A 24,219-nucleotide genomic window follows, 5' to 3' on the forward strand; every position below is an offset into this window, starting at 1 on the left:
GGCTTAGAGAGAATTTAAGTGACTTGTACAAGCTCAAACTGGTAGTAAATGGCAGAGCTGGATTTGTACCCAAATCTCCTGAGTCCAATTTAAGCCCCCCCTTTTTATTTTCTTCCATGGCAAATAATTAAGTAATTTGGAATTTAAGTTAAGATGTCCTACATCCTCCATTCAGTCCATAGTTCTAGTAAGTGTTTAATGCTTCCCCCCCCCACATACCAGCTTCTCACTGAGGTCTAGAGTCTCAGTCAAATCCACTCTTGTTGACCTATCTGCAGATGGGCTGGGAAGGCAATTTGGGGGCTGAAATGAGAAGAATTTTTAAAAAAAACCTTGGTATTTAATTTGAATTTTCTACAATCAAAGGGCTTGGAACTGTGGGGTTACCAGAAAGTCTCCCAAACATTGAAACTTGGTCCCATTTCCCTATTTTCTTATATTCTCAAATATAAATAATGCATTCTTATATAATCAAATTTAAAGAACATTTCTCAAAATGCAGTCTTATGCTTCTTCATGGCAAAAGAATAACATCAAGTGGGCTTAGCTAAGTCATAAAAATTAGGGTGCACCTGTGGTCACAGCTGTCCATCTGACAGCATGCTATATATGTTTTGCCTCTGAAGCCCAAAGACCTGGGTTTGAATCCTGACTGACACTCTCAAGTTTAGCATGGTAGATAGGGTACTGAACCTGGAGTCAGGAAGATCTGAATTCAAATCCCACCTTGGACACTTAACAGCTTTATGACTCTGGCCAATTCTCTGCCTCAGTGTAAAATGGGGATAATAACACCTACTTCACAGGGCTGTGAAGAGACTCAAATGAGATTGACTTCTATATATAAATGCTTTGTAAGCCCTGAAGTGTAACATAAATGTTAGCTATTATTATTCATGGGATTACAGTTTTAGAATGGCTCTGCAGAGGTCATTTAATGCCTCCTGTCCACTTTGCAGATAAGAATAGAGAGGCTTAAAAAGTTAAAGTGACTTGCTGTGGATTATCCATGTAATAGGGAGCTGGGCCACGCTCCAATTCAAGCCCTCTGATTCTGTATCCAGCACTTTTCCTATTGCACCATTCTCTTCTCTGGTCTCGGTTTCCTCCTTTATAAAAAGGGGGTGGACTGCATAGATAGTATATCTCCCTGGTCTCTTTCAGCTTTAAACTCTCAGAATTTCCCAAGACAAATTGGTTGTCTCAGGGGCATAGCGAGGGATTTTTTTTTTTAAACAAGCCGGTATCTGCCCTGTTAAATAACCAAAGCTGACCGAATGGAAAACTGCACTAATCCAATAATCCTAATGACCACAAATTACCCTGCTAAATCTTCGGGAAACAAAATCTGGGTTTAAGGATTCACTATGGGAGGTGTTTGACACCCAGCACGTGTTTCTTTACATAAATTATCAGCCTCCGAGACCTCTTACAAAACCGAATGGAGGAAAATGATGGGCATGAATTAAATGGTGTGGCAGATGTGGCTACATTGATATAATCCTGGGATCCCAGGATGTGAGGCTGGAAGAAGGTTTAGAGATTATCTCTCTTGACCTTCTCTTTGGAGAAATCACCCAGGTAAATCGGCAGGTTACAAAGCCAGCCCAGATCTCGCTAAGGCTTTATAATTTACAATGTAGTTTCCTCTCCCAACAACGCAGTGAGGGCGGCAGGAGAAGGAAACCCAAGCTAGAAGCGAATAGTGTTTATTATTAAGGGGTTACATTGTGTCAAGCAATGCCACGATTTGCTCCATAATTGCAGGTATAGAGCTACAAAGTAGCACTTTCCCCTCTAAGATGACGCTTCTTAGATAACAGCCATTATATGACAGTACATACTTAGACATCAATATCCATGAAGGGGTTGTAGATTCAGGGAACTCCTGGTATGGGATCTCCCTTCACCGCCACAGATTCCCAACCCTAGCTATGGCTTAATAGGTCACTGAGTCACAGGATCACATCGATTTGGAGTTGGAATGGAGCTCAGAGGTCTGCTAGCCCAACCTCATTTTACAAAGGAAGGAAAAGGGAGACCCAGAGAGAGAAGGGACTAGCCCAAGATCCCATAGCCAGTAAGCAGCAGGGTCAGAATCTGAACTCAGGACCCCTGATTCCAAATCCAGCCCTCTTGTCACTAAAGATCCAGGTCCCAGAACCATATAATACTTAAGGAGCTTGCCCAGGGTCACACAGCTAGGAAGTGTCAGAGGTGGGATTTTGACCCAGGCCTAAGGCCCATACCCTAACACCATGTGATTGAGTTGCACAAATGTTTATAACCTCTCCCTGTCCTGCCACTTAGCAAAATATTTCCATGCTGTCATTCATTGGCACCTCTTGCCTCCTTGCTCTGTAGTGAGGTTGCCTACAACCCGGGAGTCATACCAAAATTTTGGTGGCCACTTAGGGAATGCATTTGATGGGGAACTAACCCGGTTGTCAAAACCTGAATATTTAAGACAAAACAAGACCCCCCCAAAAAAACCCCCCCAACAACATTTGCATGGCTCAAACTCATCACCAGCAGCAACTTCAGGGAGATACCCACTTAGGATTCCATGAAAAACACAGGCTAGAAGCATCATTGCTTAAATAACCAGTGTTACCGGAAACCCCAACACGCACCCATGTGGTGGGTGAGTGTGTGCGCCTTCAGCTGCAGGACTGACTAGACTGATTTTCTGGGCAAACTAAACCTCATCCACTTCCAAAGGAGACATTTTTTCTAGTGTTTTTAGATTCTGCTTCACTGGCACCCTTCTTTCACAGTGTCGTCTTGGCCTGATGGGCACCCTGGCCACAGACATTGTTGTTTTAGTAATTTCCCCAGTCACGTTTGACAATTTGTGACCTCATTCAGGGTTTTCATGGCAAAGATACTGGAGTGGTTTGCCATTTCCTTCTCCAGCTCATTTTACAGATGAGGAAATTGAGGCAAGCAGGGTGAAGTGAGTCACCCAGGGTCACACAGCTAGTAAGTGTCTGAGGCAGGATTTGAACTCAAATCTTCCTGACTCCAGGCCTGGAACTCTAACCACTGGACTACCTAGATGGCCACAAACTTACCTGTGGACAAAGGCTTTGTAGGTTTAAGTTTAGAGAGTCAGCTTCTAGATGAGGAATATTTTTTAGCCATGGCAACTCAGCACTCTACAATTATCATCTCATTTGATCCTCACAACATCCTGGGAGGTAGGTGCTGTTATCCCCACTTTACAGATGAGAAAACTGAGGCAAACAGAGGTTTAAGTGACTTGCCCAGGATGGCACGTAAGTGTGATAATAGCATCTATTAATGTATGGGTAGGGGAGAAAAGGAGGCAATCTATGTCAGTGGTGCGAGAAACAGCTAGTTTTTCATTTCCATTAAAGTCAGGTGAAACCTAAGGAATAAAATCTAAGGGTTAGGTGGAAGTTGAACAAAGGAAGCCATAGAGCAGAATGAAAAAAGGCTATTGGTGGGTGAACAGACTAACCATCGAAAACCAGTTCTGAAGTTAGGTATAGATTAACATATCCACATACCAAGCAAAAGAGGTGTTTGTATGCCCCAATAAGAGCAAAAGTAATTAAGGGATGGGGTCACCCAATTGTGGGGAGTGGGAGATGTAAACAGGGGCAGGGATTGTAATAGGGAAATTAAGCACTTTAGATGGGGTGTAACCTCTGTAGTACCCAGCAAAGGGGGAAACAGGGGAGGGAAATTCAAATCAGGAATAGAGAATAAAAAGCTGTATGTCTGTCTTCAATGTGTGTGCCCACACCTGGGACAACCCAGCCTTGCTAGGCTGTTAATAAAAATTTTTCTGGTTCACCAACAGCTTTGTGGAATTCTTGGTAAGACTTTTTGCTGCTTACAGTGGAGGCACAACTCACAACAAATATATTTTCAGTGTGGTGCAGAGCATTTGGAATCAGAGATTCCGAAACATATGAATTTGAATCTCTGCTCTGCCACTTACTACTTTTGGGCAAATCACTTCCTCAGTTTCCTCATTTGTAACATGAGGGGGTTGGACTAAATGGTCTCAGAGGCCCATTCTAGCCACAAATCTATAATACTAGAATCCTGGGTCTATTACTTTCTGCCTGTGTGGCCTTGGGTGAGTCACTTGCCCTCTGCAAAATAAAAGAGTTGGACCAGTTGACCTCTAAGGTCTTTTGCAGCTTGAAACCTGTTATCCTAAATTCATTTATGCTGCCTCCTGAACATTGTGTGAACCCTCAATCTGTTGTCAAAAAATTCAATTTAGCTCTGAGCATTTACTAAGCTTCTGTGTGTCAGGATACTCTGCTAAGTGCTAGGGGAAAAAAAAGATAAAAATCACACAGTATCTGCCATCTAGGTACTTACAAGGCTACTCAGAGAAATAGATCTGTTGTTGGGCATTAGCCATCACCTAAGCTAAGACCTAAAAATTGGTCACTTGTGCCTTTAATAATTGAGGTAGACAGGACATGCTTTAATGCTAAAAGTGCCCTTAGTGATAAGCTAGTCCAATTCCTCATTTTAGAGATGGAGAAATTGAGGCAACGAGAAAGGACTTTTTCAAGGTCACATAACTAATAAGTAGCAAAGCTGGGATTCATATCCAGGCCCATTGACTCAAAAACCAATACTCTGCACGCTCCTCCAGTTCTCATGGAACATAGAGGATCATAGGGCACATGGCCCATGGCCTCATTTATGTTTCATGGATTCCTTTTGGGTTCCCGTTCCCCATGACTCCTGGGCCTACCAAAGAGTGAATTGGTTTGCTTTCTATTCTGAGATCAATGTTTGGCAGAGATAGTACATTTGGCTCCTTCTCCATCATTTTGGCATTTTCCCCCAATTTGGGCTTCTTGGATTCTGGAAGTGGTTCCGTTACTGTGTCTTCAGCATCTGTGAAAAGACAGAATACATTCAAGGGCAAGAGCTTAACTTAAGATCTTAATTTACTGAAAAGAACAACTCTTCCTTTGTTCTCCTCTGCTCCAGAACACATTCTCAGTGTGAAGATGCATGTCCTTCAAGAATTTTCTTCTAGAAAGGTTGAAAGCATTCACACAATCATCCGAGGTGGAAGGGACCAGAGAGGGAATCCATTCCTGGCGGTATTCCACTAAGAATTATCAATAAATGGTTGTTCTGTTTCTGTGTCAAGCCTTTTAATTATGGGAGAAGATGTAAGCAGATTGGGGGCAGCTAGGTGGGGCAGGGGACAGAGCTCTGGGCCTGGAGTCAGGAAGACTTGAGTTCAAATCTGGCCGCAGACACTTACTAGGTGTGTGATCCCTGGCAAGTCACTTTACCCTGTTTGCCTCAGTTTCCTCATCTGTAGAATGAGCTGGAGAAGGAAATGGCAAGCCACTCCAGTACCTTTGCCAAGAAAACCCCAAATGGGGTCACAAAGAGTCAGGCACAACCGAAATGGCTGGACAACAAATAAGCAGGTTGAGATCATGGAATTGATGGCGAGTTGTCTTACTGACCTGGGCCAAGAATCATAGCCATCATACAGAGCCAGGAAGTCATCTTAACATAACGAGGAGAAAGGGAGGCCCCAAAGATGATAACTTGTACAGGTGATAAAAGGCAGTGCCAGCATTTGAACCCCAATCTTCTGACTCCAATTCCAGCACACATGATGCTTCTCACTTATGCTTACTCTGAAATAACATTCTTCTAATGGTCTTGGGATCTACGATTTTGTCAGTGTGAGGACTCACCTACCTATGTTGTGCATCCTCTTTATATTACTCAATGTACAAATGTTCCCCTGGTGGAATGTAAGCCCTTTGAGGACACAGAATGTTTCATTTATGTCTTTGTTTCCCCAGTACCTGGCACATAGCAGGTTCTTAGTGACAGACTGCTTCATATATGCCTATTGAGCTAGTGTGGAGGCTCACACCCATAGTCCTCTGCTATTGGGGAGATGTAGACTGGGAAGACTGATTGAGCTCTAGAGTCCCGAGGGGCACACAGTAGGCCTAAAGCCAATTGGGTGGTTGCACTAATATGATAAATCTCTGGGAGCAGAGGGATGTTGTTGTTGATGCCAGTCCTTTGTTCTGGAAAAGGACCAATGACATCATGAGGGGATGTCTTGGCTCGTGAGTGAATTGGATTTAAGTGAGGCAGGGCTGTGCAAAGCTGTCAGCTTCACTCTTCCTTCCAGTCATTGGAGTCCAGTGACAAGTCAAAAATCAAGATGACTAGTGATGGCCCCGGATGAAGTGGGAGACTAGGCTGCCAAAGGGGAAAGGGCAGGATGGGAAGTGGCCTCAGTTGGAAAAATGGAGCAAGTGCAACTTTCGTGATGATTGGGATTGAGCCTGTGAGCGATCACTGCTTTTCTAGTCACAGTAAGGTAGGGAGACTAAGTCTCCAAAAAAAAAAATGCTTGTTGATTAACTTATTGACACAGATCACACACGAATTGAAATGCACCTCAGTAAAGGGTCTTCACAAGTTTCTGCGGCTGAAATGATTGTTACTCTGCCCCCAGCCTTCTGGCATGAGCTTCTCTGCATTTAATTAATCTGGCCTTTGGATGACTGACATCCAATCCATTCAGGAAATTAAATTTGTAAATCTTACTATAGTATAGTAAAAGTACTATAAAAAAGAGTACTATAAAAATGCTGTCACCATCATCATCAACATCATCATCATCATCATTGTTATGATCATTGTCATTAGATTGCAGGTTCCTTGAGGGCAAGGATTTTCTTTCACTTCTTTTTGTATTCCCAGTGCCTGGCACATACTAGGAGTTTAATAAATGTTTCTTGAATTAAATTGAATTACTGTTATGTTTGCCTCTCCAGTTTGGAAAGCATCATGGGAACCTGTGCCCCATTAGCAGATCCTCAGAGAAGAGCCCAAAGTCACCTCCATACTAAGATGAGGAATTAGACCTTTTAGACATTGCCACCACACCAATTCTGAAACAATGTAGAACTTTTTAGAAGGCGTGTGTAAAACCCGTGGGGGCGTGGGCCACATCTCTTGTCAACTGACTCGACTGGAATTCACATGGGTTATCTCATCTCACTCAACAGCATTCCTGCAACAGAAAGAGAAGGAGGCACCCTAACACCCATTTTACTTAGAGAAAAACTGAGACACTTAACCAGGTCATCTGGTAATGGAGATGGCCCTAGAACTCAAATTGTCTGGCTTTCTGACTCTCATCCTACCCCATTCTTATTATAAAAGCCCAGTATTTTAAGACAACAACCTGAATGAGTGTCCTTTAAGAGGAGGAGTTAGTATAGTTCCTCTGAATATAGTCACACAAGTGACTCAGAAACAGCAAAATTGCAGATGACTCAAAAAGGCCACCTAACTAGACCACAGCCTGTTGCCTGTGTTGGATTAGACCATAAGTTTTAGCGTTGGAAGGGGTATTAGAGGTCATTGAGTCTAAGACTTTCATTTTATAGATGAGGAAACTGAGGCCTGGAAAAGTGAAGTGATATATCCTTGGTCATCCAGCTTGTAAGAACCTGAGGTGGGATTCAAACACAGGTCTTCCTGACTTCAAGGTCAGTGCTCTAGCCACTAGATCACTTCCTTGTGCCCAAGGAGTGATGGGAGACATCATGAAAGATATGTATGACTGGAAAACATATGATCAGAAAAGAAAATGGGTTTGTTAAGTGACGAAATGAGGATTAACAGAATCACAGAAACTCAGAATGGCTTTAGTCTCTTCAGACTTCAATGACCATCTGGTCCCAGCAGGGACTAAAATGTCCCTGCTATAATATATTTGACAAATGGGCATGCAGCCTTTGCTTAAAGACCTTCAGGGAGGGCAAACCTTATAACAAATATTCATATTCAGGCACTTCATAAACCTATGTCATTGTTAACTATTATTATTACTTCTTGGAACCAGACACATCTCACTTCTGGATTGCTTTCTTTGCTAGGAAGTTTTTCCTGACATGAAGCCCAAACTGGCCTCTCTACTTTTTTTTTTTTGGGGGGGGGCAATGGGGTTAAGTGACTTGCCCAGGATCACACAGCTCATAAGTGTTATGTGTCTGAGGCTGGATTTGAACTCAGGTCCTCCTGACTGCAGGGCTGGTGCTCTATCCATTGCACCACCTAGCTGCCCCTTCTCTGCTTTTCTATTCACTGCTCCTAGTTTGGTCCTTCAGGGCCAGCAGGAAGGACCTAATTCCAACAGGACCCTTGAATGGCAGGACTACTAAAAGAACCAGAGGAATTCTACTGACTGGAGGCTTTATGAAAAAACATGGCTAAGAATAGCATAGGATGGGAAAGCAAGGGATAGGCTGTGATCAACACCAGTGAAGGGGGCACTGATGTTGGTGAGGTCACAGCTCCCCTGAAAAAGTATTTGAGCCTTGAGAACAAGGGCAGGAGGACTCAGAGAAGATGCAGGGAAACTTACTTAGGCCAGGGGTGTTTTCGAGTTCCTTGATTCGCTCCCGTAGTTGGGACAGGGCCCTTTTCTGGCGCTGAATGGTTTCCTCATGTCGGAGCCCTTTGCATTTAGTTCCTAGTTCAATGAAGGGTGAAACCTGTGTTTTGGAATTATGAAGAGATTGACTTTATTCTAGATGAAAATTATCTCACTCTCCAAGAAGCCACAACACTTAACCCACTTCATAGGAGACACACTGTCCCTGAGCACATGAAAAATAGCATGGAAGGCACTTTAGAGAAAAGGGGAAGGCTCAAGCTGAGATAGCAAGGCAGCATTGCACAGAGATTTCATCTTTCCTGGGCACCAAAAGGAGGCTCTGTGGTGCCACTCCAGGGCTCATGGGGGATGCAGTATGGCAGATAGACAAATGATTCAGAGGTGAAATGGACCTTTGAGGCCATCAAGTCGAACCCTCTTATTCTAGAGATAAGGAAATTGAGGTACAGAGAAACTCAGGGTTACATAACTGGTAAGTGTCTGAGGCTAGATTTAAACCTAGCTCTTATAGACTCTGAGACTAACATTATGCCACCCAGGCAAATAGGTGGCACAGTGATTAGAATGCTATGCTTGGGATTAAGAAGATTCGAGTTGAAATCCAGCCTCAGGTCCTTACTATCAATGTGACCTTGGGTAAGTCACTTAACTTCTATATGCCTTAGTTTTCTCAACTGCAAAACAGGGATCGTATTTGTACCTACTTCCTAGTGATGTTGTAAGGATCACATGAGATCATATCTGTAAGACTCTTCGCACAGCACTTGGCACACAGTAGGTGCTTAATAAATATTTATTTCCTTTCCTTCCCCAGGGCAGCTAGGTGGTACAGTGGGTAGAGTGCTGGGCCTGAAGTCAGGAAGACTTATCAGACATTTATTAGTTATACATAAAGTAGTTACAGTTTACTCATTTGTGAAATGAGCTGGAGAAGGAAATGGCAAACCACTCCAGTATCTCCGTCAAGAAAACCCCAAATGCAGTCACAAAAAGTTGGATGCCACTAAACACACAGCACTTCCCCCACTTAGCTTGTTGAAGGACGAAGGATGAAACCCTTTGCTTGCTTAGAGAGTCAGGAGGACTTGGGTTCAAATACAGGCTTGGCTGTGTGACCTGGAACAAGTTCTTTTTCCCCTCTAAGCTTCAGTTTCCTCCTCTGTAGAATGAGGGGGCTGTACTTGATGCAGTCTCCAAAGTTTCTTCCTGCTCTCACTTCTATGACCATAAAATAGCATGGCTTTTTTGGGGGAAGGGGAACTTCAAGCTTCTAGGCAGATGGCCACCGGTGGGAAACTGAGAAACAATTCCACTCCCAGAAAAAAGCTGCTGATAGCTTATTTTGACCCCCATTGACTATCCCAGGTTTTCTGAGCCTCAACGTACTTATTTTGGTGGATGATTTGAGTCTGTATCCTTTTGGTATCTAAATACAGAGCCTTCGTCCCACAATACTTTGTTTTTAATTTTCTTTCTTTCTTTTTTTTTTTTTTCTTTTTTTTTTTGGCAAGGCAGTTGGGGTTAAGCGACTTGCCCAGGGTCACACAGCTAGTGAGAGTCTGAGGTTATATTTGAACTCAGTTCTTTCTGATTCCAGGCCCAACACTCTATCCACTGAGCTACCTAGCTGCCCCATGCTGAAGCTGTACCCAGTTCCTATTCAGGGAAGAAATTAGTTTGTTAAGTGACTTAGCAGGCATCAAAGAAACTTTATTTCCTTTCACTCAGCCAAAGGGAAAAATCATTCGTCTTGGGTAATTCTGACCTGAAATGACTCAGGGTCTTCTAAAGGAGTAAGCCTTGACCTAGGAGAAGGGGGGCCAAAGAGCAAAGAATGTTTAAACGCACTGAAGTAGGAAATGGAGAAAAAGCAATGGCTGTGGGTTCTCCTCCATCCACTCCCCTGAACTTGATCAGACCCTCTGGCTCCTGCCCATGGGACCTTCTGGTTCTGGTAGGGTTGAGAAGAGGGAAAGGAGAAGGGACACAGGTGGAGAGATTGGGTGAAGAGGAAGGAAAGAAGGGGCCCAGTGGAGACAGAGGAGGGAAAAAAGGGGAGGAATTGTTCCTGAGCTTTTGACATTGGCACCAACATGCAACATACTGTTCTTCTGAGTCCTCATCTTAGTCTGAAATAAAGTTTTTCTCCACCTTTTTTTCCTTCTAAGCTTTTTCAAAGATTGTATTTGTTGTAATTCTACCTCCCTGCTTTGAAAAATCACACTAAATCCTCCTCTCAGAGGAGCTTTTTAAACAGACAAATTCTGGCTCTGTCATTAATCAACTGTATGATTTCAGGCAAATTATATTGTCTCTCTGAATCTCTGTTGCCTCATCTACAAAATAAAGGGGTTAGACTAGATGGCCTCTAAGACCCCTGTAACCCTAATATATGACCCTATGTCATATTATATACCATTATGAGGCAATAAATTGGTGTAAATGGTTGCCCAAATTTTTAGCCAAGTGAATTTATTCTACTGACCCTTGGAAGATGGAAGAGATTTATCTCAACAGCAGAAGGGATGCCAATCCTTCCTTGTGAACCATTATGGTAGGAATGAAAGAAGTCAAGACACTGTCTATAGTCAAGAGACAAAACCAGTGTGTTGTGTAAAGGCAGCACCAGTGGAACTGAGTCAGTGGGAAACCAAGGTTTAGAACATGGGCGGTCAGAATCAGACTATCTAAGCCAAAATCCAGAACATGGGTAAACAGAGCTGGGATGGTCAGAAGCTAAGCCAAGGTCTTCCAAACCAGGATGGCTAAGCCAAGGCCTAGAATACAGGAGATCAGAATTAGGATGGCTAAGCCAAGAGAACGTGGGCAGTCAGGACTAGAATGGCTAAGCCAAGGTCTAGAACACAAGTGGTCAGGGTCAAATTTCTTGAGCCAAGGTCCAGAATACAGATAGGGCCAGGTTTGCTAAGGCAAGGTCTAGAACCTAGGCAGTTGCCATTAGCTTTTCAAGCCATAATCAGGGAACACTCTAGATCAGGGGCAGTACAGTTCAGACTCACCAGCATGAGAATATGGCAGAAATGGAAAAGCAGTTAACTCAGCGGGGGCGGGGGTGGCCAAGGGTCTCAAGTACCTGAAAATGTTTTCCTTTGAACTTGACCTCAACTTATAGTTTATTCCTTGTATGCTCAGCCTGTCAGACTCTCCACAGAATCTCGACCCTTTTCTTCACTAATCACAGGAACCTTCAAAGGCACTTAGTCCAACCTACTAATTTTATAGAAGAGGTAAACTGAGATCCTGGGAGTTTGTGATTTGCCCAAGGTCACACAAGGTGGAAGCATCAGAGAGAACCCAGGTCCTCACACTCCAGAGTCAGTGCTATTTTCATTCTGCCCTCTGGCCTTTCTAGCCCAACTCTCTTTTATAGAGGAGGAAACTGAGGCTTATCGATACTAAAGCTTACATAGGTGAGAAAGTAGTAGAGTCAGGATTTGAACCCATGTCCTCTGACCCCAAATTCTGTGCTCCTCCTACTACGCCCTGATGGTTTTCTTCTGAAGATTTTATGATCTCTTTTCTCTTCTCTGCTTTCTTTCCCTGACTTCCTTTAAGTCCTAATTAAAATTCCACTTTCTACAAGAAGGTAGAATTGACCACCCCTCTTTGCCCCCAGTTCTTCTTAATTCTGGTGCCTTCCCTGTCTTGATTATCTCTACTTTTTCCTGTACATAATTTGCTTATACATAGTTATTTGCATGTTGTCTCTCCCATTAGACTGCGAACTCTTTGAGGGCTAGGACTGTCATTTGCCTTTCTTTGTGCTTCCAGAGCTCAGCACAATGCCAGACACATAGTAGGAGCCTAATAAATGCTTGTTGGGTGCCTATAATGTTCTCCATATGATCAATTAAAGTCAATAAATACTTGGGCAGGTAGGCGGCCAAATGGATAGAGCACTGGGCTTGGAGTTAGGAAGACCTGGGTTCAAATCCAACCTCAGACACTAGCTGTGTGACCCCAGGCAAGTCACTTAACCCTGTTTGCCTTAGTTTCCTCATGTGTAAAATGAGCTGGAGAAGGCAAACCACTCCAGTATCTCTGCCAAGAAAACCCCAAATGGGTCACAAAGAGTAAGGACATGATTGAAACAACTGAACAACAACAACATGCCTGCCTATAATGTTCTCCATCTATTCAATTCAATAAATACTTCTGAAATTTCTTCTTGGTACCAGAGATACAAAGAGAGGCAAAACACAAACCTTGCTCTCAAGAAGCTTACAATGTAATAGGAGAGGAAAGATGCTGTGTGTGGCAAGGTGGGGAGGGGGAAGGGGCCGGCAGGCGGAGAGGGAATGGCCATCACAGAGAATGCTCAGTGAGATCTTAATAGATTCATAGTATGACCTGGGAGAGACCTTATCAATCATCAGATCCAACTCCTCTAATTTTTTATAGGAGGAACTGAGACCCAGAGCACAGAAATGACTTGCCTTAAAGTCACACAAGGGAGTCAGTGTCATGGCTAGGACTCGAACTCAGAACTCCCAGCTCCTCATCTAGGGGTTTTTCTACTATAATTCCTGTTCCCACATAGCTGTAGCATACCTGGATGGCAGATTTAGAGCTGGAAGGGACCTTAGAGGGCATCCAATTTAACCCCTTCATTTTATAGATGAGAAACATGCCAAAAGAGGACAAGTGACTTGCCCAGGGCCACACAATAATAATAAAGTCTATAAAGTGCTTTAAAAATATTATCCTCACAACAACCTTGGGAGGTAAGTGCTATTATTATCCTTATTTTACAGATGAAGAAACTGAGGCACAGAGAGTTTAAGTGACTTGTCCAGGATCACAGATTGTAGATGTCTGAGGCCAGATTTGAACTTGGCCTTCTAGACTCTAAATCCAACACTCTATCCGCCACTTTACATTGCTTCTCATATCCTTAGGGGAATTTCTTTTAAAGAAGATGGCGATTCTAAAATCCTAATCAAACCCCTTAACGTTTTTTGCCTTAGAAAACAGGAAGATGTGAGTTTGGAATACAGAATTAGAAAAGATTTCCCTTTTTTGTTTTCCATTACTCTTCTCCCCCTCCTCCTCTAGCCTGCGGGTGGAGCATGGGTGGGGGCAGCCAGGTTGCTAGAGCTGAACCCCAGTGCCATAGCTGGATTTTAAGTACTTTCCTCATCTCAAGTTAGTTTTGAGAGAGTGAAGTGAGGCACTGCTCTGAGTGCTAGCTCCTGGTGCCAAGCATTGGCAGAAGCTGCCACAACCTGGTTGTAGCTGGCTTTCTTGCCTGAGACTGCTGTCAGGGTCAGGGGAAAGATGCCAAGGAGAAAAGGAAGAAAACCGCCTGAGACATTTGGTCTGGCTTCTGAACGTTGACTCAAAAGGTTTTATTTTAGGTGTCTTCATTTTCATTTCCATAAAGCCTTCATTCTAACCAGGTTGGGAAATAAACATTTATCTGCCCTGTCTGTGGCTGAGAAAGCTAACACCTTAGGGAGGGACTGCATCCTACAATGAGCTTATTAAGGACAATTTTTAGTAACACAAGTCCAGCAATAGGGGGTCTGTGTGTCTTCTTCTTGCAATGGAGAAACTTCTTTCCAAAACTGTTTTCCTGACTTTCTCTCATTACTCCCCTTCCCTGAAGCAAAGAATCTCAGGGTTGGAAGGACCTCAGAGGCTTCCTAGGATCACAACTCCAGAGCTGGAAGGGATTTGGATATAACTGAACACAAATTATACAGAAGAGGAAACTCAGACCCACAGAAGGGAAAGTGATTTGCCCAAGGTTACACAGGGAACCAGGTTCTCCCACTCTATTGTATCATCAACTCATTCTCTTTCCAACTCATAACTAAATGTACTCCATACAGGACAGGGATTGGTCCTGGGATTTCAGTGGTACTGGGTGAGGACATTTCCTCTAATTAATTCCGATGAGTATTTTCTCTGTAACTTACAAAGTTGCCCAGAATAGTGGGAAGTTAAATGACTTGTGCAGGCACATGCGTCAGAGGCTGGACTAGAACCCAGATCTTCCTGTCTTTAGGGCCAGCTTTCTGACCACTCTACAAGCCTGCTTTCATGTTTTCTGTGCTCTAGGCAACTATACTAATCACCTACTTCTGCTCTCCTTCTGTCCTCTCTTGCTAGTAAGTGTTGTGTGTCTGAGGCCGGATTTGAAGTCAAGTTCTCCTGACTCCAGGGCCAACACTCTATCTACTATGCCACCTGGCTGCCCCTATTTTATGCATTTAAAACCTGCTTCTAAGCAGGGTTTTATAGGCTTTTCTAGACTGCCTAAGGGGTCAGTGACAGAGAAAGGGGTAAGCAGCCCTAGACTTGGAGGATCAGGAAGAACATGGGAGCTTCTTATGCCTAGTAGATGCTCTGTGAATATCTGGTGAATTAGATAGAATGGAGAGTGACAGAAATCACCAAGCAAGCACCTACTTTCTGTGTACCAGCAATAGGCCATGCAGTGGGGCTACTTACCTCTTGGTTAAAGATGTGCAGGTCATTTTCAGTAACGTCCACTTGTATCTCCACATCACACATGGTGCAGATCTTTCTGGTTTCTGCAGAGATGGGGTTTCTGCAGCCAGAGAGAATGGGAAGGGCTTTTTAATATGGAGCAACTGAACCAAGTTTAGGGGATCACAGACCCCTTTGGTGGATGCCACACCCTGCGGACCCAGATAAGAGTCGACAAAGAGCTGTATTTCCACCCAAAACTGAAGGTGCCTTATGTTCAGGAGAATGGAAGCTGCTCGAGGGCAGGAATCATTTTTGTTTTGATCTTTGTGATCCTGGCCCACAGCAGGTGCTGTGCAGGAGACCCCTTCCCAACTACCCCTTGCCCCATGCCCTCAGGTGTGGGTTGGTGAACCCAGAAGGGACATTCCTTAGAGTTCCCAGGACTCCATGGTACCTTCAGCTATGGGCATGTACCTTAGATAAGCTTTCAAGCTTTCAATCTTTTTGTTCTTCTTCTCCACCAGGTTGGACATCTGAATCAGCCTCTCCTTCAACTTGCTCAACTCGTGCTCCTGTTGCTCAACTGGGAGATTCTGCCCCATCTCTGCTTTTAGCTGTTCATCAGGCTCAGCTGAGAGGGACAAGAAGACCCACACCTGAGAGCTGGTGGATGAATGGTGGGGGGAAATCTACCCAGCCCACAATAACAGAATGGCAGAGAAACATCCAAAAAGTTATTCAGGGAATTGTAGAACCCCATATCTAGAGCTGGAAGGGAGCTCAGAAGTTATCTAGTCCAACTTTCTCTTTTTTACAGATGTGGAAACTGAGGCCCAGGAGGGTTAAGTGACTTATTAAGTATCTGGAAAATTTGGTTTTCTTTCATACAGACAAAGGGAAAATTCACTCATATTGGTTGAGTCCAGCCAGAAATGATTTGGCGGATTTTCTGCAGGTATAGATCCTGACTCAGGAAACCAAAGCTCAGAGAATGTTTGAAACCCCAAAATTTGAAGATGGGGGAAAAAAATCAAAATGGCTGGGCACCACCCCTTGCATCAAAAATGACAGTTTGCCCCTTAAACCTGACCAGGCCTCCTCACTCCTACTCATGGGCCTCCTAGCTTTGACAGGGTTGAAAGAACACAGAATGTCAGAGCTGGTAAGAAGGAACCTTAGAACATAGAATGTTATAACTGGAAGGTGCCTTAGAACAGAGAATGTCAAAACTGGGAGGGATCTGAGAACAGAGACTGTCAGAGTGGACAGCATTCTTAGAATACAGACCATCAGAGCCGGGAGGGCCCCTGGAACACAGACTGTTAGAACGAAAAGTGAAAATACAAAACATCAGGCCTGGAAGGGACCTTGGAACATAGGTCTCAAAGGAATCAACTCTTACATTTTATATATGAGGAAACTGTGGGGCAGCTAGGTGGCGCAGTGACTAGAGCTCCAGCCTTGGAGTCAGGAGGACCTGAGTTCAAATCTGACCTCAGACACTTGATACTTACTAGCTGTGTGACCCTGGGCAAGTCACATAACCCCAACTGCCTCACCAAGAAGAAAAAAAAAAGGAGACTGAGGGCCAGATTGGGGAAACAAAGTATCATCAATTATCTCTAATGAGACATTTCTTCCAGTAGTACCAGCAAACATCTGTAGTATGGGTGTTGATATAGGGGAAACATTCACTGTGTAGGATTTTCCCTTAGATCTCTCAATCTCAGAGTCAGAAAATTCTACACACAAGACTGTGTATGTTAAATCCTCAGCAAAAGTCATATAAATGAAGAAAAGAAAGCATTTCACCAATGACTTGCAGCCTCAGAATTTTCACATACAAAGAATGCTACTTTGTCTTTCTTTTCCTTATGGCATCTTGGGCTCTTCAGTTGAATGATGGAGTGTGTGGACGTACCTTTTAATGCAGATGTCTTAGGTTGGTTTTTGGAAAGGTCTGTTTTCAGGGCGAGGATGAGCTCGTGCTGGGAGATAAGCTGCTTCTGAGCAACCATGAATTCTTCCCTGAAATCAGCAAAACAGGGTTAGATCAGATCCAGTCCCATGTGGCTTCCTATAAAAAGGATCTGTCTCAAGGCAAGGTCTGGGAAACTACAATGAGAACTCTGTTTGACTTTTCAAAGGCTTGATGAAGTCTTCCTAGGGTGTGTGTGTGTGTGTGTGTGTTACTAAATAGTGCGAGTTAAAGGGTACCATACCGGGAAAACATTGGTAATCATTGGATCAGAGGGCAAAAAGCAAAATCTTCATGGAATGAAAGGACTCATGGAACAGAGAATGTCAGTGCTGGAAGGGAACTTAGAACACAAAATGTTAAAGCTTAGAAGGGAGCTAGAACATAGAACATCAGAGCTAAGTCGCCACTTGGAACATAGACTGTCAGAGCTGGAAGGAACCTTGAAATATGAAATATTAGATCTGGGAGCAATTTTTAGAAATGGAATGGTCATAGAACCTAGGACGCCAGAGCTGGGAGGTATCTTAGGACATGGAATGTCAGATTTAGATGAGGTCTTACAGATTATCTACTACAATCTCACCATTTTATAACAGGGGAAACTGAGGCCCAGAGAGGTGAGGGCCTCAATTCATACCAGTCGATCCCAGTTCTTCAAACTTCAGTAAACTTGGGGCTGAGGCTGGTTGTGTAGCAGCAGTACGGAGTGGGGGAGGAGAACTCTGCCATTGAGCTCTGCTGATTTGGACTGATTATCTGCAGTGGGGTGGTTCTGATTGAGAAATGATTTTACACATTCTTCAAAATGAAAAGCTGGGCTCTGAGGCAGGCAAATACGAAAACTGATATAGACTGAAGAGACTGGCATCTCTGAAAGCCAAAGATTGATCTGTCTATGCAGTGACTGGAATTTGGTGCTAAAGCCAAGCATGCATGAAGACTGGCCAATGTCAAGGGGCCTTATTTTATTTTTTAACCTTCTGATCAATCTCATCCCACACTATCTCTTCCTTTACTGTAGGCTCCCTCAAAATAGGGTCATAGCATTTACAGCCAGTTTAGAACATGTAGTGTCAGAGCTGGGGTGGACTTTAGAGCATGGAATGTCAGAGCCTGGAGGCACCTTACAACACAGAATGTCAGAACTGAGAGGACCTTAGAAGGTATGCGTCTCTGCTACTGTTCTCTAGCTTTTCTCCATGTGTACTGGGAATTTTCCTAACTAGAATGATATCTCCCAGTGTGTGTGTGTGTGAGACCATTTTATCTTTTTAATTTCTTCTGTTAGTGCATACACCCCTGGAGGGTAGGGACTGTGTCTAATTTCTGTTGCTATAATGGGGCATCATGCCTTGATGCTACAGTACCAAGTGCTTAAATATTTAATTGACTGGAATCCAAGAAAAGCTTGCCAAATGAAATATTTAGCAATCTGAAACTTGGCCTATTTCTTACAATCTAGTAAATCTTCTAATGGACTTTTGCATCCCATAATGGGAACTTGAACTCACATAGAAAAAAAAAGTATAATATTCCTAAAGATACTCACATTAGATAGTCATATGACTTTCCAGTGGCAAGAGTCTTTAGCAAAGGATCTTTCTGTATTTCCTTTTGAACTATTAAAGAAATGCACAAGGATTTTAATCATCATACAATCAGGGAATCAAGTACCCTTGAGGTCACTTAGGCTAACCTGAAGAAAAATCTAGACTCTCTATGAAATTTCTGATAATTGTCACCCAGCTTTTGTTTGATGATCTCTGATGGGGAAATTGACTATGCCCCATCAAAGCCCACATGGCTTTTGGACAGCTCTCATTTGTAGGAAGTTTTGCCCTAATATTGAGCCTAAATATCTGCTTCTCTACAATTTTGGTCCAGTGTCAGAACAAATCTAATCCTTTGACCACATGAAAGTCCTTTGAATATTTGAGGACAGTCATCAGTCCCCTCTCCCCACCCCCAAACCTTTTCTTTTCTGGGTTAGATTATCATAATGTCTTCAACTCTTCCTTTTAGGGTATGGTTTCCAGTCTTCTGACTACTACTTTACCCTTCTCTGAAGTGTCCTCCCTCAAATAAGATGTGATACCTAGAACCCATCACAATTCGCAAGATGTGCCATGACCAGGGAAGAAGACAGACAGAATGTTGCGTCCTTATTCCTGGAAGACATAGTTCTATCAACCATGTTCATGTTGTAGGGGGAGCTGAGAATGGGGTTGCCATATTGGAAGGAAGCTGATCCTGCCCTGACTGTGGATGGGCTACTTCTGGTAGTGTGGCCTAATGGTTGGTGGAAGCAGGCTGTGAGGATCAGGTAATGGGAAAAATTATGGGCAAGGAGATATGTCTTGGGGTCAAATTCCACTAGGTTACAAACACCAGGCCAGTAAATCAAGCTGGGGCGCAGTCAGAGCAGGAGTGGACAGACTCCTCACCTTACAGAACTGTTCAGCAACAACAAGCATTCATCAAAGGTCTACTATGTACCAGGCACTGTGCTGGTCAGGAGGGGCACAGAGACAAAAACGAAGCAGTCCTTGCTCTCAGAGAGCTGATAGTCTTTTATAGAGAAACAGTAAACAGAAAACATATGCAGACTAACAGAGGGAGATGCTAGCGACTGAGAAAACAGGACCTCTTGGAGAAGGAATCACTTCAACTGAGAGACTGAAGGAAAGTAGGGATTCTTTTTTTAAAAAATAAACTTTTATTGATAGCTTCAGTTTTTTTAAATGAAATTTCTCCAATAATTCTCTCCCTTGCCTCTCATAGAAAGTTATCCTGCATAACAAATAATATTTTTTTAAAGAAAAAGGGAAAGTAGCAAAACTGATCAATACACTGAAAAAGTCTGAAAAAACGTACAACATCCCAAACTATGGAGCTTCCGGCTCTGCAAAGGAGTGAGGGTGGAGATGGCTTCCCTCTCGTGTGTCCTTTGCCATTTTGCAGCATCCACTTTTGATGGTTTAGGGCTTCTTCTTTCCATTTCCATTGCTGTAGGCATTGTGGATATTATTTTCTTCACTCTGAACCAGATTGTGTCGATCTACTCAGCCTTCTCTGTATTCATCATATTTGTCATTTCTTATATAGCACAGTAATATTACATCACATTCATGTACCACCATTGGTTTAGCCATTCCCCAAATGATGAACATCTACTTTGGGGTTGTGTGGCCGAGATACTGGAGTGGTTTGCCATTTCCTTCTTCAGCTCACTTGACAGATAAGGAAACTGAGGCAAACAAGATTAAGTGACTTGCCCAGGGTCACATAGCTAGTAAATGTCTGAGGCCAGATCTGAATCCAGAAAGAAGAGTCTTCCTGACTCTAGGCCTGGCACTCTCTCCACTGTACCACCTAGCTACCCTTGCCTCAGTTTCCTCATCTGTAAAATTAGCTGGGGAAGGAAATGATAAACCACTCCAGTATCTTGGCCAAAATCCACCCCCCAAAAAAGGGGTCACAAAGAGTTAGATATAATGTTGACAATTGAACAACAACAAAATCAGAGGGGAAAACTACCCCTAGGTCCTTTGACTGTAGAGCCCTTTCCAGTGTCCTGCTCTGAGGAGGGAGTGTATTCTTGGCATGGCAGACAATGTCTACCAAGGCCCACGGATGAAAGATGGAATGCTGTGTAGGAGGAACAGTGAGCATACCAGTTTGGCTAGAATGTAGTGTTCAGAGGGGAATAATGTGTAATAAACTAGGAAAGGTAGGTTGGCATTAGAGTGTGAAGGGCTTTATATACCAAGTGGAAGAATTTATCTGAGAAGTAACAGGGACTCATAGGAACTTTTTGAGCTGGGAGATGACATGGTCAGAGCTGTGTTTTAGGAATGACCCTTTGGCAGGTGTATAGAGGATGGATCAGAGGGTGAAGAGACTGGAGCAGGAAAGAAAGTTAGAAAGTGATTGCAATAGTCCAGGTGAGATTGATGAGGGATTGTACTAGTCCCTCCTACCCTACATTTGTGGTTGTATGAGTTAAGAGGAGGGGGCACAACTAAACAATAAGATTTGGCAACTAATTGGCTATGGGAGGTGAATGAGTGTGAAGAGTTGAAGATGTATGCATGTTTGCAAACCTGAGTGGCAGGGAGAGTGAGGGTGGTGGTGTCCTCAAACAAAACAGGGAAGTATAATTAAGGGAAAGATAATGAGTTCTGTTTAGACACGCTAAGTTGAGATGTCTATGAAACACCCAGTTGGCAAGGTCCAATGGGTAGCTGTGTATGTGAGATTGGATTTCAGGGGAGAGAATAGGGCTGGCTATATATATAATAGCGCACTGGCCAATGAGGCCTGTCCTTATGAGCGTGCACAGAATGCTTGGTTGATGTAGTTCCCATGTGGACTTCCGAATGTGTGTGGACAGTTTGTAACTGGTTCCAGTCTGCTAACTATATGGTGAAAAGGTGTAGCTTCCTAGCTGGAATTTGGGGGACATTCAAAAGGGACTAATGGACCAGAATCTCTTTCTTCTCTTGCTCTGATTTAATTTCAGCCTGGCAATGCTCTGGTGAGAGAAAAAAAGTCAATACTGGAAGGGGTGAGAGGTCACCTCCCCATCTGAGGCGGACAGATGGACCTCAGAATTTGTTCTTTTGTTTTAGGTGAAGGAGACAGGAGAGAGAGGTCTGGGAGTAAATCTCAGGCTGGGTTTTGCAGCCACTTCAGCATTAATGCTCTGAGGAGCAAGAAATAGCCTTTGGAACACAGCTCATCAACAGTTAAGACAGGGACTGACCTAGCATTAATGCCTACATTTGAACCTAAACCTTTCTTTTGAGGGGGAGGGAGGAAGAAGGGACCAGTGCTACATAAAAGTTGTTAAGTCTGAACCTACTCTTTCTAGAGACTGAGTTGTACTTCTGTTATTGCTATGTCTTCTAAGTAAATATCTCTTCACAAAAGCTAATCAGTGTTAATTGATTAAATGGAGCTGGAGTGCTAGTCATTGGTGGTTAACAGTGTGGGGGGGAGATATCAGAATAGGAACTTAAGTCAATAGTATTAGAGAAAGACTCCTCAACCTCTCAGGAGTATCTCAAGAACCCTGAAGGGGAGATGTAGCCAGTAAAACCCTGGAAGAGTGAGGCTAGAGCCAATTGTTATTAATAAATCTGGCAATCATCCACTTTGAGATGACAAACCCATTGGAACTGACAAGATCAGTAAGAATATAGAAAGAGAAGAAATGACCACCTTGGACAGAGCCCCAGTCTACAGGCACAATTAAGGGGTGGGACATGGGCAATCATTAAGCAAAGAAGATGGGGAAGGAACCGCTGGACAGGTAGAGGAAGAACAAGAGAGCAAAGTCATGAAAACCCATAGGGGAGAGAGTGGCCAAATCACAATAATCAACAGTGTCAAATGCTTCAGGGGAGTAGAGAAGAATGAGGACTGAGAAGATCATTTCAGTGTGGTGATTAAGAAATCAGTGATCATTTTGGAGAGAGTGGTTTTAATTGAATACCAATGTTTGAAGCCATTTTACAGAGGAAATTAATGAGATGAAAGGAAATGGAAGTAATGAAATGAGTGCCTGAGGCTTTTAATGAGATAATGTATGTAAAGCACTTTGCAAATGTAAAGACTATATAAATGCTAGCTATCGTTCTTATTTTCTAGGAGTTTGGCTATGAAAGGGAGAAGAGAAATAAGATAATAACTTGAGGGAATGGTAGGGCTAAATGAAGGTTTTTGTTTTTATTTTAAGGATGAGTAGACTTGGACATGAAGACTTTTTTTCAGACAGCAGAGAAGGTGATCAATTAATCAATTACATGCTTATCAAGTGCCTAAGTGCCTGGCACTTGAGTTACCAGTACTGTATAATGAATGAAGTGGTTCCTACTCATAAGGAGTTTACATTGTAATGAGAGAAACAAGTGTGAAAAATGATTCTTTCTCACATGTATCAATAACTAATTATTGAATCAGAAACAAGGTTTTTCCCCTTTTCTATTTCATCATCCAGAAGTCAACCAGTATGGGAAATCTTTGTCATAGATTTACCCAGCTAGGATGGCTGAGATCTAACCAAAGACAGTAAAAGAAATTCTAAGTTTGGGCTAATGGGTGCATTCCTGCTCATTGTGTTTGCTCTGACCGGTCGGGGAAAATGTGGATCCTCTTTTATCAGACAGGTGATATGGAAATTGATAACTCTTTTTGACCAAGATTTGGATGACCCAAGTTACATACCCCAAGACCCTCATTGTAATATAGCTCAGCCTCTCATTATAATATGTATTCCCTCATTAATTGTTCACCAATCAGAGTTGATTGCCGCTGTTAGGAACATCTACTTTTCTGATTCCATTGCCATGAGGGGTCTTTGGTCTAAGAGAGATGGACAAGTGACCATCTTTTTATTAATAAATATGCTGGCATTATTAATAAAATAGCTAAATTAGCCAGATATTATCTCTTGAACCTTTTTAAATGCCACAAAGTACATATAAAAATATATACAGCAGAAATATACAGTTAATAACAATATGTATATACAGAGTAGTCAAATACAAGGTAGCTTGGTAAGGAGGGCACTGACAATTGGGGGGGGGTATCAGGGGACGCTCTATGCCAAAGATGGGGCTTGAACTTCGTATTAAAGGAGAGGGAGACTCTGTGAGGCAGAGGTAAGGAGGGAGTGCATTCCAAGCAAGAGGGATGGCCAGGAAAGGCAGGGAGATGGGACAAGGAGAGTTGCATGGGAAGAACATAGCTTAGGCCAATTTGGCTAATATCCATGAGTCTAGTAATTTAGGTTGGGGCCAGATTGTATAAAAGCCAAGCAGAAGAACTTATGTTTTATCCTAGAGGCAACAGGAAACCACTAGAATTGATTGAACAGGGGTATTGCACGATCAGTTCTGTGTTTTAGGAAAATTACTTTGGCAGTAGTGTGTAGGATGAACTGTCATGGAAAGACTTGGGGTATCGAGTCCAACTAGGAGGCTGTTGCTAATGCAGGTGAGAGGTGACGAGGGCCTCAATTAAGGTGATAGAGAAGGGACTGGATGTGAGGGATGTTGTAAAAGTAGAAAAAGCAAGACATGGCAACTGATATGGACATGTGGGGTGAAGGAAAGTGAGAAGTGCTGTGGTTAAGAAAGACTTTGGGAGACTGGAAGGATGGTGGAGCCTTTGACAGAAGTGAAGACATATGGGAAGAGGAACGGTTTTAGGGGAAAAGAGAATGAGTTTAGTTTTGGACATACTGAGTTTAAGATGTCTCTGGGACACAAAGGGAAACCAAACTGTGCATATTCTTTGATCCAGAAATGCCATTACTAGG

General features: G+C 43.1%; 1 protein-coding gene across 1 annotated transcript in view; it reads right to left on the minus strand.

Moving 5' to 3' along the window:
* The window catches only part of FHAD1 (forkhead associated phosphopeptide binding domain 1), a 193,124-nt gene that overhangs the window by 51,664 nt on the left and 117,241 nt on the right, over window positions 1-24,219 (minus strand). The window contains exons 20-26 of the mRNA XM_078146223.1: window positions 18,445-18,514; window positions 16,836-16,942; window positions 15,389-15,545; window positions 14,933-15,032; window positions 8,423-8,552; window positions 4,748-4,893; window positions 220-303 (exon numbers count right to left, since the gene is read on the minus strand). Of these exons, the coding sequence (XP_078002349.1) occupies window positions 220-303; window positions 4,748-4,893; window positions 8,423-8,552; window positions 14,933-15,032; window positions 15,389-15,545; window positions 16,836-16,942; window positions 18,445-18,514 (794 nt within the window). The remainder of the gene's footprint in view (window positions 1-219; window positions 304-4,747; window positions 4,894-8,422; window positions 8,553-14,932; window positions 15,033-15,388; window positions 15,546-16,835; window positions 16,943-18,444; window positions 18,515-24,219) is intronic.

This window comes from Phascolarctos cinereus, unplaced genomic scaffold (genome assembly GCF_003287225.1).
Source record: "Phascolarctos cinereus isolate Bilbo 61053 unplaced genomic scaffold, phaCin_HiC Scaffold_726;HRSCAF=1367, whole genome shotgun sequence".
Classification (NCBI taxonomy): domain Eukaryota; kingdom Metazoa; phylum Chordata; class Mammalia; order Diprotodontia; family Phascolarctidae; genus Phascolarctos; species Phascolarctos cinereus.